A 17,821-nucleotide genomic window follows, 5' to 3' on the forward strand; every position below is an offset into this window, starting at 1 on the left:
CCAGTCTCTGTAGTGTGAAATGATATCTCATTGTGGTTTTGATCTGCATCTCCCTGATGATAAATGATGTGGAGCATTTTATCATGTGCCTTTTAGCCATTCGAATTTCTTCTTTGTGAAAGTTTCTATTCATTTCATCTCCCCATTTTTTGATGGGGTTGGATGTTTTCTTTTTGTGGAGTTCAATCAGTACTTTGTATATCCTTGATATCAATTCCTTATCGGATGTGTATTTGGCGAATATCCTTTCCCATTCTGTAGACTGTCTTTGTATTTTGGTCACTGTTTCTTTTGAGGTGCAGGAGCTTCTTAGTTTAAGATAGTCCCATTTGTCTATCTCTGTTTTCACTTGTTTGGCCAGCGGTGTGACATCTTTGAAGATACCATTAGCTTCTATGTCATGGATGGTTTTACCAACTTTTGTCTCAATGTACCTATGGATTCCGATCTGATGTTGAGGTCTTTAATCCACTTTGATCTTACTTTTGTACATGGAGTTAGGCAGATATCTGAGTCCACTTTTTCTCATGTAACCGTCCAGTTGTGCCAGCACAATTTGTTAAAGAGGCTTTCCCTGCTCCACTTCACTTTTCTTGCCCCCTTATCGAAGATTAGATGGTCGTATGCTTGGGGGGAGATGTCAGTATATTTAACCCTGTTCCATTGGTCTACAGCTCTGCCTTTGTTCCACTACCATGGTGTTTTAATTTTTACTGCTTTGTAGTAGAGTTTGAAGTTAGGGAGGTTGATTCCTCCTATTTTCTTTTTCCCAAGAATTGCTTTAGCTATTCATGGGGGCTTATTTTTCCATATAAATTTCAGGAGTGTTTGCTCCATTTCTTTGAAGAATGTCATGAGTATCCTAATAGGGATCGCGTTGAATTTATACAGTTCAGCTAACATTTTAAACTACAAAATACATCAGTATTTTGTAATTTCTAAATTGTTGAATTGTCGAAGATGTGGAAGTTGAGAATAATGTACATAGGAGGTCAGAAATCTTGTGGTCAAATGTGTTTATGTAATATAATAACTCTATGGTCATAGCACAATATGCAATACTTTTGACTTCCAGTTTTCTCCTCTGCATATGGGGGATAATTATATTTACATATCTAGGGTAGTTGTAGATATCAATTTGAACAGGATAAATAAGATATTTAGTACTAGGGGCATAGAAAATTTTCAATAAATGGCAGCAGATATTATTAGCATAATTTTTTTATTAGTGAAACACCATGAGGTACAGTTATAGGCTTACAAATTTTTGTGCTTGGGTTATTTTTTTTCCTTTTTTTTCTTTTTTTATTAGTGAAAAACCATGAGGTACAGTTATAGGCTTACAAATTTTGTGCTTGGGTTTCAGTTATACAATGATCAAGTGCCCATCCCTCCACCAGTGCCCGTCATCCATCCCCACGGGTTGGAACAAATAATATGTTGTTGAAGATTAGGGTAAGCTATTAAACATTGATTCTTCTTGGGATTCAGGCTTGTTCTAAGAGACATGCAGAAAACAAAAGCAAATAGAGGTCTGTTTTTCATATCACTTTTCTAGCATCCAATACCATAGAAGTATCAAGTATGGACCATTCTTTTTTATTTTACTTTGCTTATTTTTATTCAGTGTTATGTCTTGCAGAGCTTGCTGTGTTGTCTCATAGATAGTGACTGCATTTCAAACAGAATCTCTAGCATATTTCTCTGTTACTAGTAATTTTACATATTTCCTTTTTTTAAATTGATTTTATTTTTATAAAGTTGTTTATAATAAAACACCAATGCCACCATAATTGCAGGTTTACAACACCATATTTCGAATGTTTCCACCCCAAATTCCAAACCATGCCCCCAAAAGTGAACCAAAACCATTAATTTTGTATTGCTTGTTATGAATAATCCACTACAAATGGTCCAAGAAAGTTGCCTTAGAGGAAAGTGTTTGAGATTATTGTATTTCATCCTGGAAACATTAAACCTTGTATCACTAGCATGTTTGTTAAGCCCCATCAATACTGGTGTGCTACTGTTGGTACATCAGTGGTGTAGAGTATAATAGGTTGCTCCAGGAATTCACTCATGGGTGAGGCCATTGAGATTGTATGGTGCCAGATACAGTTTCTAGGTGTGAATGCCAAACTACTGCTAAACTAGGGAGATGATAGTAGGGGGCCCATTCATGCTCCAAGTGAGCTTGGAGATTTCAGTCACAGGTCCTGCATACTTGCTTTTTTTTTCTGTAGATTCATTCATTGGGTGAGGCTTGCCCAAGCCTGTGGAGAGCTACCTTGAGTACAGCGGCAGTTGGGTCTTGGAGGTTTTTTGCTGTCAGGGCTCTGTTGGGATGGGGCGGTAAACTCAGCCATTCTTCTCCTAGTTGCCCAAGTTAAGATAGCCTGGCACGGAGTCTGGAGGCATCTCTATGGCATTTCATTCTATGTTGTTATCTTTTTGTTTTTTTCTCAATAATGTAGGAGTACTGCTATTTATTCAGCTATTGATTAAGCTGATTTAATTGAGCATTAACTCCACATCATTTTTCTACTCTGTTCTGAATGTTAGTTTTATTTTATTATTACTTTCCCCCCTTTTCTTTGATTCACCATGAGGCACAGTCACAAAGCTTTCATGTTTGAGCAATCATCAAACACTCATTCCTTCACCAGTACACATTTTCCACCACCAAAATCCCCAGTATTGGCGGGACAAAGCTCACGCAGCCGCAGGTTGTTCACTCAAACCAACAAATATTAGCCCTCCACATACACAACAACATGAGGAAACAACGCAAATCCCCACCACAGGGAGACCATGAGGAAATCTCTCAAGAAGCCTCAGTAGGAGCTAGCCACCTTAGGGACCTCTCTGACAAGGAATTCAGATATGAAGCCATCAATCAACTCGATGAAACAGTCACACACATATCCGCTAAACTGAAAGAGGACATGAAAGAAACAATCGATCGCACAATTGACAAAATACAGTAAGAAATGAGAGCCGAAATTGGAAAGCTCCGCACAGAAACGGCACGCATCACAGATTCCATAGACGAAGTCAAAACCTCACTCACTGCCCTCAACAACAGAACGACCACAGCTGAGGAAAGAATCAGTGACTTGGAAGATCAGCTGCACCAAGCCAACAGACAACAGCAAACGATGGCAAGGGACCTCAAAATAGCTCAAGAGCGAATCAGAGTCCTACGAGATGATTCCAGAAGAAACAACATTAGAATCATTGGACTACCAGAAGCTCAAGGAAACAATCCCAATGAAAAAAACCTGCTGAAACAAATTATTGCTGAAAAATTCCCAGCGCTCCATGATACAGCCATCCAGATTCAAGAAGCCCGAAGGGTGCCAGCTAAAAGAGACCCCAACAGAAACACCCCAAGACATATTATAGTCAGAATGATCGATGCTGCCGATAGAGACAGAATACTGCAAGCAGCAAGGGCAAAAAAGGAAATCACATACAAAGGAGTACCCCTGAGATTCACAGCAGACCTCTCAGAGGAAACCCTACAAGCCCGAAGACAGTGGCGAGATATAGTCAAAAAACTCACTGAAATGAATGCTTCACCAAGAATACTCTATCCGGCTAAACTCTCACTCCAAATAGATGGAAAGCTACACTATTTTCTAGATAAACAGCAGCTCAGGAACTTCATAGACTCAAAACCAAACCTAAAACAAGGACTAAAAAGGCTACTATAAGACAAGACAAACCCTACAACCACAACACACCCGAACAGAAACATGACACAAAACCCCATAACCATACTCTCTCTCAATGTCAACGGTCTCAATTCACCATTGAAGAGGCACAGAGTGGCAAAATGGATACAGAGACAGAACCCAACATTATGGTGCCTACAAGAAACTCATCTCAACACTCAGAGCAAACACAGACTCAAAGTCAAAGGATGGAAAACAATCCTGCAAGCAAACAGCTCCTGTAAAAAAGCTGGGGTGGCCATACTAGTATCTGACAACATTAATTTCACCCTGAAAAAGGCTAGAAGGGACAGTGAAGGCCATTTTCTATTCATCAAGGGATACATACAACAGGAAGAGATTACACTCTTAAATGTATATGCACCTAATGAGGGAACAGCCAAATATTTAAAACAACTGCTAACAGACTTTAAGGAGGACATTGCAAGCAGCACAATAGTACTTGGAGACTTCAACATTGCCCTTTCACCTCTGGACAGATCAACAAGAACAAAACCTAGCAAGGAATCATTGGCTTTGAAAGAAGAAATAGAAGAGAGAGGGCTTATAGACTTATACAGGGCTTTACACCCCAAAAAGAAAGAATACACATTCTTCTCTAGTGCACACGGAACATTTTCCAAAATAGACCATGTGCTAGGACACAAAACATACCTCAACAGAATCAGGAAGATAGAAATAGTATCAGCCATCTTTTCAGACCATGATGCACTGAGGATAGAAGTGAATCACACACTGACACGGAGAACCAAATCAAACACCTGGAAATTAAACAACTCGATGCTGAACAATGAATGGGTCAGGAACGAAGTCAAGGACTAAATCAAAAGATACCTGGAAACAAATGAGAATGAAGACACGAGCTACCAGAACCTATAGGATGCAGCGAAAGCTGTATTAAGGGGAAAATTTATAGCTCTGCAAGCATATCTTAGGTCTGTAGAAATGGTGCTCATAAACAACTTGACCTCACAGCTCAATTCCTTAGAAAAGGATCAACAGAAAGAACCTAAATCAGGCAGAAGGAAAGAGATCATAAAACTTAGAGCAGAAATCAATGACATGGAAACCAAAGAAACAATCCAAAAGATCAATGAAACCAAGAGCTGGTTCTTCGAGAGAATAAACAAGATAGATAAACCACTCGCAACACTCACAAAGAAACAGAGAGAGAGAACCCTAATAAACCGAATCAGAAATGAGAAGGGGGATATCACAACAGAAGCCAAAGAAATCCAAAAGATCATCAGAGACTACTTTGAAAGTCTGTATGCCACGAAACAAAAGAACCTAGAAGAAATGGACAAATTCCTGGACTCCTATAAGCTCCCAAAGCTGAATCAAGAAGACCTGGAGTATCTGAATAGACCTATTAACATCAACGAAATAGAAACTGCAATCAAAAGCCTTCCCAAAAACAAAAGCCCGGGCCCAAATAGATTCACTAGCGAATTTTTCCAAACATTTAAAGAGGACCTTCTGCCAGTCCTTCTCAAGCTCTTTAAGGAAATTGAAAAAACGGAAACTCTCCCAAACAGTTTCTATGAAGCCCATATCTCTCTAATACCAAAAGGAAACAAAGATATCACGAGAAAAGAAAACTACAGGCCGATATCTCTGATGAACACAGATGCGAAGATTCTCAACAAAATACTAGCAAATAGAATTCAACAACTCATCAAAAAGATCATACACCATGACCAAGTAGGATTCATCCCGGGGATGCAAGGCTGGATTAACACTAGGATATCAATCAACATAATCTACCACATCAACAAAAGAAAAGATAAAAATCATATGATCATATCAATAAATGCAGAGAAAGCATTTGACAAGATCCAGCACCCATTTATGATGAAAACCCTAGCCAAAATGGGGATAGAGGGGACTTTTCTCAATATAGTTAAAGCTATCTACCACAAGCCTACAGCAAGCATCGTCCTCAATGGCGAAAAACTGAGAGCCTTCCCTCTAAGATCAGGGACGAGACAAGGATGCCCACTCTCCCCACTGCTGTTCAATATAGTATTGGAAGTACTTGCAATAGCGATTAGGCAAGTAAAGGATGTTAGGGACATCCAGGTAGGAAAGGAAGGAATCAAGCTCTCACTATTCGCAGATGATATACTATACTTAGAAAACCCTAAAACCTCTATCAAGAAACTTCTAGAAACAATAGGCTTGTATAGTAAAGTGGCAGGTTATAAAATCAATGCCCAAAAGTCCATGGCTTTCCTATATGCAAATAGTGAAAGAGAAAAAAAAAGACATGAAGAAAACAATCCCATTCACAATTGTGCCCCAGAAAATCAAGTACCTAGGAATCACCTTAACTAAGGAAGTAAAGGACCTGTACAAAGAAAACTACAAAACTCTACTTCAGGAAATAAAAGAGGATACGAGGAAATGGAAAAATATCCCCTGTTCATGGATCGGGAGAATTAACATTGTCAAAATGGCAATACTTCCCAAAGCACTGTATAAATTCAACGCAATCCCTATTAGGATGCCCATGACATTCTTTAAGTAATTGGAGCAAACATTCCTGAAATTCATATGGAACAATAAGCCCCCACGAATAGCTAAAGCAATTCTAGGGAAAAAGAAAATGGGAGGAATCAACCTCCCTAACTTCAAACTGTACTACAAGGCAGTAATAATTAAAACAGCGTGGTACTGGAACAAAGGCAGAGCTGTAGACCAATGGAACAGGGTTGAATATACTGACGTTCCCCCCCCCCCAAGTATACGAGCATCTAATCTTCGATAAGGGGACAAGAAAAGTGAAGTGGAGCAGGGAAAGCCTCTTTAACAAATTATGCTGGCAAAACTGGACGGCTATATGCAAAAAAATGGGCTCAGATCTCTGCCTAACTCCATGTACAAAAGTAAGATCTAAGTGGATTAAAGACCTCAACATCAGACCGGAATCTATAAGATACATTGAGGAAAATGTTGGCAAAACCCTTCATGACATAGAAGCTAATAGTGTCTTCAAAGATGTCACACCGCTGGCCAAGCAAGTGAAAACAGAGATATATAAATGGGACTATCTTAAACTAAGAAGCTTCTGCACCTCAAAAGAAACAGTGACCAAAATACAAAGACAGTCAACTGAATGGGAAAGGATATTCGCCAACTACACATCTGATAAGGGGTTAATTTCAAGGATATACAAAATACTGGTTCAACTCCACAAAAAGAAAACATTCAACCCCATCAAAAAATGGGGAGATGAAATGAATAGAAATTTTGACAAAGAAGAAATTCGAATGGCTAAAAGACACATGAGAAAATCTTCCACATCATTAATCATCAGGGAGATGCAGATCAAAACCACAATGACGTATCACCTCACACCACAGAGACTGGCCCATATCCACAAGAACAAAAGCAACCGGTGCTGGCGCGGATGTGGTGAGAAAGGGACACTCCTTCACTGTTGGTGGGAATGCCGACTGGTTCAGCCCTTCTGGAAAGCAGTATGGATGATTCTCAAAAAACTAGAAATTGAGCTCCCATTTGACCCAGCAATACCACTCCTGGGAATATATCCCAGAGAGGCAAAAAAGTATAGCCGAAGTGACATCTGCAATTGTCTGTTTATTGCAGCACTCTTTACAATAGCCAGAATCTGGAAAAAACCTGAGTGCCCGAGAACAAATGACTGGTTGAAGAAACTCTGGCACATTTACACAATGGAGTACTATGTAGCTGTTAGGAAAGACGAAGTCATGAAGTTTACATACAAGTTGTACTACATGGAAAGTATCATGTTAAGCGAAATGACTCAGAAAGAAAGGGATAGACATAGAAAGATTGCATTCATCTGGGGAACATAAAGTAGCAAAATAGGAAACTAACACCCAAGTATGGCAGAGATTAGTACCAGGAATTTTACTCAATGACCCGGAGGACAACCACACATGTTAGGGGAAGGGGGAGCTCAGAAAGAGAAGGGAACACCAAATAAAGGGTGCTGGGAGGGTCCGCCCATGATGGGAGAGCATGCTGAGGGTAGACTGTCGACCAAGCATGATTGCCACTTAATGCCTCTTTTGCTGACCATGGGACTCAAAAGGAGAGAGAGGGAAATGCCCTGCTACAGAGGCAGGGTGGGATAGGGGCTGGGGGGGGGAGGGGATGCTGGGATCTGAGGTGGTGGGAAATGCGCACTGGTGGAGTGATGGGTGTTTGATCATTGTATAATCGAAACCCAAGCACAAAAATGTGTAAGTCTACAACTGTACCTCATGGTGCCTCACTATTAAAAAAAAATCCCCAGTATCCACCCGCTCATCCCCAGTCCAAACCCTACCCTGCCTGTGTGGCACACATTTTCCCCCATATTCTCTCTCTACTTTGGTTATATTATATTTCGATACCAGTCTCACCACCACTCAAACCTGCCAAAAAGGCAATGCTAGACGATTTCTTTTGTGTTGCTTATTATAGATAGAATATGTTGCTCTCTTCTGGGAGTTTTTCTTCTAAGTTTCTGGGTCTTGGCCATTAATGAGATTATATGGCACCAGGAGCAGTTTGTGGGTGTGACTGCCAAACTCCTGGTAAAATAGGGAAATGGGAGAATGAGGCCCGTTCCTGCTCTGAGCTAGCTTGGGGATTTCATTCACAGTGCCACATTGGGCCTTTCTTTGTTTTTATGTAAAAGTACTGCTATTTATTCAGCCACTGATTAGCTGATTAAATTGGGCATGAACTCCATCTCACTTTTTTTCCATAATTTTATATATCTATTATTTTTTCTTCTTATATTTATTTATTGAATCACTGTGGGAAAAGTTACCAAGCTTTCAGGTTTAAGTCTTGGTCACACAATGATCAAACACCTCTCCCTTCACCAGTACTCATTTTTCACCACCAAGAACCTCAATATGTCCCCCCTTCAACCCTCCCAATGCCTGTGAGGCAGATGATTTCCACTTAACTATTCTCTACATTGATTACATCCATTTTTTCGACAAAAGATGCACCATTATTGTTTAGAATTTAGCCCCCAACAATCAGAATTGCTGAAAAGGCATTGTGAAATACTTTGTTTTCTATAGCTGGTTATGAGAATCATATAATCTTGCATGGCCGCAATAGCAGCCTTGTGATTTTGGATTTCTGCAAAAAGCTAGATAATTACGAGATTGGTTTCTGTGCATCTGGTGTTAAGGCTGTGCTGGAGAGCTGCTCGTGGGGGATAACTCATGACCTTGGTAGGGCTTGAAAAACGAGCCGGTACCACCCCCCTTCCCATGAGACTGCAGTTGCCCCATCACCGCTGGCTCATACCTGGCTTTCCAATAAGCTCTAAGGCGGTGGCCACCTTGCTGCTGGGGGTGGGGGGGGGAGGAAAGTGGAAGGGAGCAACACCCTTTCCCTACCAAAGAGGCATGGAGCCGTAGTTTAATGCATGATCCATTCACTTTTCTGCCGCAAGCTTCTGGGCTCTGGATTAAGTTCTTTTGCCTCTGGAGCCATAACCTTGCCGGAGAGCCACTTGTGGAGGGGCAACTTGTGACCTCGGTAGGGTGTTGAAGGACAAGCCGGTACCACCCCCATTCCCATGAGACTGCAGTTGCCTTGTCACCACCAGCTCATACTTGATTTTCCAATAAGCTCTGAGGCGGAGGCCACCTTTCTACCAGGGGGGAAAAAGGCAGAATGGGCCTTTCCTTTAAGGGATTTTTTGACTTTGAAATAGAGGGAAAATTTCAATGAACTTGAATAGTTAGATTTTGTTTCTATAGACAAATATTCATGGTACTGGAAGGAAAAGTGAGAAAAGTTGATACTTCTCCCTGACTTCAGAGAAAACTATATCCCAAGTATTCTTAGCTTTATCTATTCACAATCTACATTAATTATTTCAAAAAGGAAGAATTGGAGAAACAGGTCAAGCGGCTAGATATATATTTTGCATGAAGTAGTCTAAGGTTGTAGTTCTGGTATCCCACAATCTCCTAAATATTTCCAAGAGTAACCCTCAAAGCCAGAGCCAGGAGCAACTCCTGAGATCCACTGGATGTTGCCTAAATAGTCACCAAAACTTCAAAAGGCATGAGGGAAAGATAGTTTAAAGGGCTGAGTGTATGCTTTTAATGTGGGGGGACTGGATTCATTTTCTGGCAGCACCTGGTTCCCTGAGCAAATATTAGGCATACATACAGGGGTAAAATTTTGAGAATTACTACATATGGCCAGAAAAAAGTTTCAAAAGAAGAAAATCCTTTAAGATCTTTTGATAATGTTTAATGCTGCCACATACAATCTTAGTCTCTGTAAGTGCTTAATGAAGTCTGATTCAAATCTTCATGTTGCTGCACAGGATTCTCTTTTCTCTCTTGTCTGTTCCATGTCAGCAGAATCTGTGTGCTCTCATTTAGACATTTTATCTCCACCCTTACCCATCAATATATTTTGATTTACTGAAATATGAAACTGAACACCATGTAAGCTCAGCTGGATCATTTTAAGTACTGCTATAAACAACTGGGGCTTTGTTTTTGAAAGGTGATATGAAGCTCCCTACTCAGCATTTTCCTCTTTAGCTGAAGACAGTTCATGATTTTAACACACTTGTAGAAACCTGGGTTCCCAAAACTGCCACAGTTGTCCACACAGGGGTAACTTGTCACAGAGCTTATGGAACTTATGTAGTGTTAGGCCACACACTCACTCAACCTGGCAGGCCCATCTGATTTCATTCAGTATTGTCCAAATTCTGCCTACCCTTGCCACATCTCCGTGTCGGTTTACACTTTGAATTGATTTGTTTCAATGCCACTGCAACCTGACTCCAATTAATTAGCACTTCTATCAAAGGTACACTTATTCAGAGTCAAGAGTGCTCTCAAGGGACCAGAGAGATAGTGCAGGGGTTATTACTTGCTTTGCATGTGGTTTATACCACTTTGATTTGAGGCATGATCCCCAACACTATCTGAGCAGCTCTGAGTGCAGCCCTAAAGGTCCTCAAGTACCACTAAGTACCCCCAAACCCCTCCAAGCAACACTGAGAGCACTGCATCTTTGGGTCTTCACATTGGACTTCTGGCTCAGCTGGGTATGGATTGACAAGAGGAAATCCTGGACACCTAAATACCTTTGTGGAAGCTAAAGAAGAAAAAGAATGCTTTCAAACCACAAGGCTTCTTACAGAACACCTCATTTTATGTGACCTCTAAGGAGCATTTGATAATAATGTGTCCCTTTCTTTTGAAAAGTGTATTACCCATGATATATTTTTTATATGTTGAATGTATGTGTGGATACATTCTTGGCTTTTCCTTCTACTTGTCAAATCCTACTCCTCTCAGACTCCTTACAGATGGCAGTTCCTCAGTCTTCTCTTGAATACTGATATTCTTTATCTTGAAGAAGGTGTTTTACCTTCTCTTTCTAAAACTGCTCTCTATTCCCTCCCATAAACCCCTATCCACTCCTTTATATAATAGCCATTACCACATGTAAGTGGTAATCCAAATTTCCACATCCATTTTAGGCATACATATCTGCCTGACATATCATTAAAAGTATGCACTGGCCCCTCAACAAGTCCAAAAATGAACTTATCATAACCTTCACCCGAACCTATTTCTTCTCCTTTCATATTCTATATCTTAGTGAATCATATAAACATACAAGTACATTCTTTTTTTATTTTGAAGCTGAGATTTATTTTATTTTTTATTATTATTAATATTTTTTTGATTTTTGGGTCACACCCGGCAATGCACCGGGGTTACTCCTGGCTCATGCATTAAGGAATCACTCCTGGCGGTGCTCGGCGGACCATATGGGATGTTGGGAATCGAACCCGGGTTGGCTGCATGCAAGGCAAATGCCCTACCCACTGTGATATCGCTCCAGCCCCCATACAAGTACATTCTTAACTCTGAAACTTTGTAAGAAGTTTTTCGATTTTAGGTCAAATAATTTACTAACATATGTAGGATTCTTAATCCATAGATATAGATATAGATATAGATATAGATATAGATATAGATATAGATATAGATATAGATATAGATATAGATATAGATATATGTTTGGGTATTATCATTGGTCATTTATGTAACTTTTTGGTAAACTTTTTGGTATCTGATATTGTGGGGTGGGGAACAATAGCTGTAGTACATGGGCTATTCCAAGTTATGTGTTCAGGGAATTATGTAGTGCCAGGGGTTAAACCTAGGCATGCTGAGCACATGCTAAGACCATTTGAGTTATCTTTCTGGACCACACAAGTTATGATATGGTACTGCTTGGGAGTTGCAGTTAACGATACTACTGGGCTCTTTGAGGTCATGTGGGGTTGTATATTGAACTGTGATGAGCCAAATGCAAATAATGTGCTCTAAGTAAAGTAAAGTAAAGGCCCTCCCGTTGATCATCGATTTGCTCGAGCGGGCCCAGTAACGTCTCCATTGGAGACTTTGTTGTTACTGTGTCTGGCATATTGAATACTCTCGGTAGCTTGCCGAGCTCTCCGAGAGGGGCGGAGGAATCGAACTCGGGTCGGCCATGTTGGCTGCATGCAAGGCAAATGCCCTACCCGCTGTGCTATCGCTCCAGCCCTCTAACCCACTTATAATCTCCCCAGGCCTTTCAAAACTCCATTAGGAATTTTTTTGGTCACACCCAGTGTTCTCAGGGCTTATTCTTGGTTGTATGTTCAGAGACCAATCCAGGAGTGGCTCAGGGGACCATTTTGGGGTGCTCAGGATTAAATCTGGATTGATTAAAATAAAAACAATCACCTTACCAACTGTATCTCTCCAGCCCCACTTTAACCAAGGTTTAAGTGGTCTATCTCCCTGCCTCTAAAACTTCCCCCCTCTTTGATATACTCTTGAAATAATCTTTAAGAAATTCATTCCCATGCTTACCCATATTTTAAAAATGCATTGCTCTGTTTAATGATTTTATTGGCTCCATATTGTGCCCCAGATATAGTTGGAAGGCTAGCATGCTAATAAGGTCCTCATGTCTCCACTTTTAGCTCTCACTTCTCTGCATTCTTTACACCAAAGTGTCCTTTTGGAAACAGACCTTATAGTGACTGTGCCTTTTGAACACTTATGACATGTGTCCAAAAAACATTCAGTCCAATTGAGATTCCAGATGAATATATAGTTTTGGCAACTGAAAACAAATTATATATTTATCATAGTGATACTCAATTTCAGTAAGAACATAAGATAACATGAGGCAGGGTGGATGGGGGATTGGGGTGGGAGGGATACTGGGATCCGTGGTGGTGGGAAATGGGCACTGGTGGAGGGATGGGTATTTGATCATTGTATAATTGAAATCCAAGCACAAAAATTTGTAAGTCTACAACTGTACCTCATGGTGTCTCACTAATAAAAATTAAAAAATTTAGAAAATCACATAATCATCTAAAAGAACACAAGAGAAAAATCCCAAGGAAATAGTGGTGTGTTCAGAGAGTAAAGAATGGAATTTCTATCAGAAAAAGCAATTCCAGACTGAGGAAATGGGGCCATTAGAAATGTATCCCTAATCAATGTCCAGGGTGATAATCTAGACTGAGGTATAGAACAGTTGTGACTATTACCCTACTCTTTAGGGCATAGTAAGCACAGACCAGGAAATGACAATAAGGAACAGAACAGAAATAACTGCTAGATAATTTGGACACAAAGCTGTTTTCTTTCTCAAAGAGTTCTGTTGTTCCCTTCCCTCCACCCTGACCAGACCATGAGTTGCCACCCATGAAGGACTCCTCCGCTCCCAAAAGGCCATGATCCCAGAGGCACACAAACCAATCTGGGAACCCAGCAGCTTCTGGCAGAAATCCCTCTGGACTTAATTACAAAAATACCAGAAATCCAAAATACCAGAAATGAACAACATCATATGCTCTTCATTATCAGCAATAGAAAACAAATTATCTAATGATGCCTTTTCGGCAAGTCTGATAGTTGGGGGATAATTCTAAATAATACTGGGTTTTCTGTTGAAAAATTGAATGTAATCAAAGTAAAGAGAGAGTAAAGTGAAAACCACCTGCCACACAGGCAGGGGGAGGGCTGGGATGGAGGGTATACTGGTGTTCTTGGTGGTGGAACATGTGCACTGGTGAAGGGATAGGTGTTTGATCATTGTATGACCGAGACTTGAACCTGAAAGCTTTGTAACTGTTCTCATGGAGATTCACTGTCACTGTCACTGTCCTCCCGTTGTTCATCGATTTTCTCGAGCGGGCCCAGTAACGTCTCCAGTGTGAGACTTTGTTGTTACTGTGTTTGGCATATCGAGTATGTCACGGGTAGCTTGCCAGGCTTTGCTGTGCGGGCGAAATATTCTCGGTAGCTTGCCAGGCTCTCCAAGAAGGGCGGAGTAATCGAACTCCGGTAGGCCATGTTGGCTGCATGTAAAGCAAACGCCCTACCTGCTGTGCTATTGCTCCAGCCCTCATGGAGATTCAATAACAATAAATAAATAAAAATAAAAAATAAAAAAAGTAAAAAAAGTTCTGCTGTTTATTAATTCCTTTCCTGCACTTCCACAAGAAGATCTGTTGTTTAGAAAGCTGAGCTTTTATACAGAGAAGGAAAGGAGGGAAACCAGTAAACTGAGGTTTGGAATTAAATGTATAGGAAAACATAACACTATCTTCTAGTTTCCAGAACTCCCCTCTCACCTCTTCTCCCCTCCCCTCAATTCCCCTCCCATCATAAGACCTCCCCTCTCTCCTCCCTCTTTTTGGTTTTTAGGCTACACCCATTGGTACTCAGGGCTTACTACTGACTCTATGCTCAGTGGTCACTCCTAGCGATACTTAGGGGACTATATGGAATGCCTAGGATTGAACCCAGGTTGTCTTTGTGCAGATCACGTGCCCTTCCCGCTATACTATCTCCAGGATTCAATAGCCTTCACTCTACATTGCAATCTGAAAGAGATACAGCTTTTAGGGCTACAATAATAGCTTGCAAAGTATCATAAAAATATTTTTTTGGTGACGAGGCTTGTATGTTTCTTATTTTTTGACAAAAAATCCTTTTACAGTATAAATTTTCTACACAGAAATATATGTTGTTTTCAGGCAATTGATTGCAATATGTTTCATATTTTCAGTAAAAAAAAAATCCCACAAATGAATAGTCTACATGCATCAATTATGTTGTCCCCTATCATATAAAAACGTTTATACCATTACTACCACAAATGATGTTCCTTTTCCTTCAGGTTTTGCATGATGGAATCTTAGGCTCTCTAAATGAATGAGTCTTAATCACTCAAATCTCTCATAAGAATTGTTCATTTATTTTGTTCTAATTTCCAGTTTCTAAGGCCTTACAATTCCCATTTTATTTTTAGTTGACTGTGTTTGATATTTTCTGATTTTCTAGGACTAGGCAGGGACGTGTAGAAGGGAAGATTTAGTTATCACCCAATAATTACATTTATAGTGTTTTATAGAGATGTGTATGCAAGAAAATGGAGATGAAAGAGAATCTTAGGGCTTGGAAGTGAAGAAATATTTTACTTTTAAATTTTGGGGCCATATTAACTAGTGCTCAGGGAGTATTACTGGATCAAAACTCAGGAATCACTGCTGGCAATCTCAGGGGACCATATGGAATTGAACCTGGGTGGTCTGGTGCAAGGCACGTGCCTTAACTATTGTACTAGCTCTCTGGCTTCAGTTTATTTTCGTTTAATTAAAAAATGAAAAAAAATGTTTCTGAGTTATGTGTTAACTACTTTCCATGTTATCCTGCATTTTAGGCATAATTAAAAATGAATCAATAAGAATATCTAACGGTGGAGAATATCATTAGTTTCCTTCCATCGATAATTCTTCGTTCCCACTAACAGAATCCAGATTTTAGTTCAAAAAGTTGATATCAGGGGCCAGAGAGATAATGTTGTGAGTAGGGAACTTGCTTGGTATGTGGCTGACCCAGATTGTATCTCCAGCATCCTATATGGTCTCCCAAGCCTTCCAGGAGTGATTCCTGAGCCAGTAGTAAGCCCTGAGTAGTACACACACACCCCCAAAAAGAAGTTGATAGCAATATGATCAGGGAAGGTGACCTAGTTCCATATGCATTAAATGCATTCTGGATATTCCATTTCCCTGTTAATAGTACCAGATGAAGGTATGGGAATATGACTTGTTCCAGTAAGTGTGATGAAAGAAGAAAATCTAAAGCCATCTTTACTTACCTTTGGTAATCTCATTCTGTGAGATAATGAAACCTTATTTTTCAAACCACTGTAAAGGTGTTTTATTACTTGCATTCAAAATTATTCTCTCTTGGAGCTGGAGAGGTGGAACAGTGGGTAAGGTGCTTGCCTTATATGTGGCTGACCCAGGTTTGATCCCTGACACCCCAGATTGTTTCCTGAGCCCATCAGGAGTGATCACTGAGAGCAGAGCCAAGAGTAATCCAGATATGGTCAAAAACTATCCCCCCAAATATCTCTTGGATTAATCCCCAAACTTTAGAGCTTCTAATTCGTTCAAAAAGTTTCTTTAATAATCTATACCATCATATTCATGGGATGTTAAAATTTAAAAGCCCCTTGGAGGGCTATCTAGTTACTTTCTCTCATGTTATATTCTAACTTCATGTTTGCAGGCTAAAAATGGAATTCAAAGAGTGTGGAAACTGTGCAATATGTTCTATATCTTTTTTCATTATCTAATCCAGATTTTGTAGCTTTGTGGTAAAATAAAATTTTGGACTCAGACCTGTGTTGAATCTTCCTATTTATTCTCACTAGCAAAAAACTTTCCTAAATAAATGTAAAATAGATCTCTGAGGGAATGTTGTTTTTACTTAAGAAAACTTTCAAACATCCTGGAAACATCCATTTACATATATGTGAATAATGCATCATGCTCATTTATTCACTTTTAAATGATTTTAAAAGAATTTTAGTAGTCAGTACATTTCCAAATAGAAGCTGTTACAATATGCAAAATACTAAAATATTATATCTTAAAAATACTCAATAAATGATATTGATCTCACCCTAGAATTGATTCAATTTGAGAGACTTTAATTCCTATGACAATATGCCACTTACCATCACTCCCACCCTCACTACTTACTTCCAACTGAGATTTTTGAGGAAAAAAGAAACCGATATAAAAAGAAATTTCTTTTACCAGGGATGATTACATATATGCCAGTCTTCCTTTCTACCTGATTTCTGTATGAGAAAATTGTTATCCATTTCCATGATGCCAAACGGTGATAACACTTAAAAATCAGTGGTGCCTACCTGAGTGATGTCCATTCCTGAGTCACAGCTCAGTGGTTGTGTAGAAGTCAGCCCATTTGAGCCAATTACAGTTGTGATCACAGCATTCTCATCAATTCTTCGAATCATAGTTCCATCCACAAAGTAAATGAATCCATGCCTATCAACTGTGATACCTGTTGGGAAAGAGGAAATGAGCATTAGTAGTCTAGTGGGCCACATTTACACTAAGATCAGTATTTTGAAAGAAGAAATAGAAATGGGAAAATATTTTAAAGACATATGGATAGATTCAATTTTGCTCAGTACTGACAGGACGGTAATAGGAGAGGTTTGTTCTGGCACACAATCACATATTTGTGTATTAAGAAGAAATGACAAAAATATGATGGGTATATAAAATCAGTTCAATTCATTTTGTACTGTTCAGTTTTACATTTATAGCCCCTTATACCATCATAATAGGAAAAATCTTATTTTGGGTAAATAGGAAAAGATATGTGAGGAAAGCTATGGTGAATTTCTTGTAAAGTGTGATTGTAACTGAAACAGGAAAACTTGTAACTATCTCATGGTAATTCAATAATTTTTTTTAAAAAGTGCAGATGCATATGTGTAAGGCACTGCTTAGTTTCATGATTGTACTGGGAGGTAACTAACTTGGAAAGCGTAAAACTATTTTCAATTGAACTGGGGGCTAAAATCAGTTTTTTCATCCTTCTATTACTTCAAAATCTATAACCAAACTTTAATTAATCAGAATGTTTTACCAGGGGGTGGGGTAGGCTTGGCCATATCCGGTGGTACTCAGGATTTATTCCTGTCTG

At 39.6% G+C, this 17,821-nt stretch overlaps 1 protein-coding gene across 1 annotated transcript in view; it reads right to left on the minus strand.

The window, feature by feature from the left end:
• Nucleotides 1-17,821, minus strand: part of TENM1 (teneurin transmembrane protein 1) — a 784,494-nt gene that overhangs the window by 96,799 nt on the left and 669,874 nt on the right. Inside the window, exon 23 of the mRNA XM_056107733.1 lies at nucleotides 17,016-17,170. Coding sequence (XP_055963708.1) covers nucleotides 17,016-17,170 — 155 coding nt within the window. The remainder of the gene's footprint in view (nucleotides 1-17,015; nucleotides 17,171-17,821) is intronic.

Source organism: Sorex fumeus, unplaced genomic scaffold (genome assembly GCF_029834395.1).
Source record: "Sorex fumeus unplaced genomic scaffold, SorFum_2.1 ptg000171l, whole genome shotgun sequence".
Lineage (NCBI taxonomy): Eukaryota > Metazoa > Chordata > Mammalia > Eulipotyphla > Soricidae > Sorex > Sorex fumeus.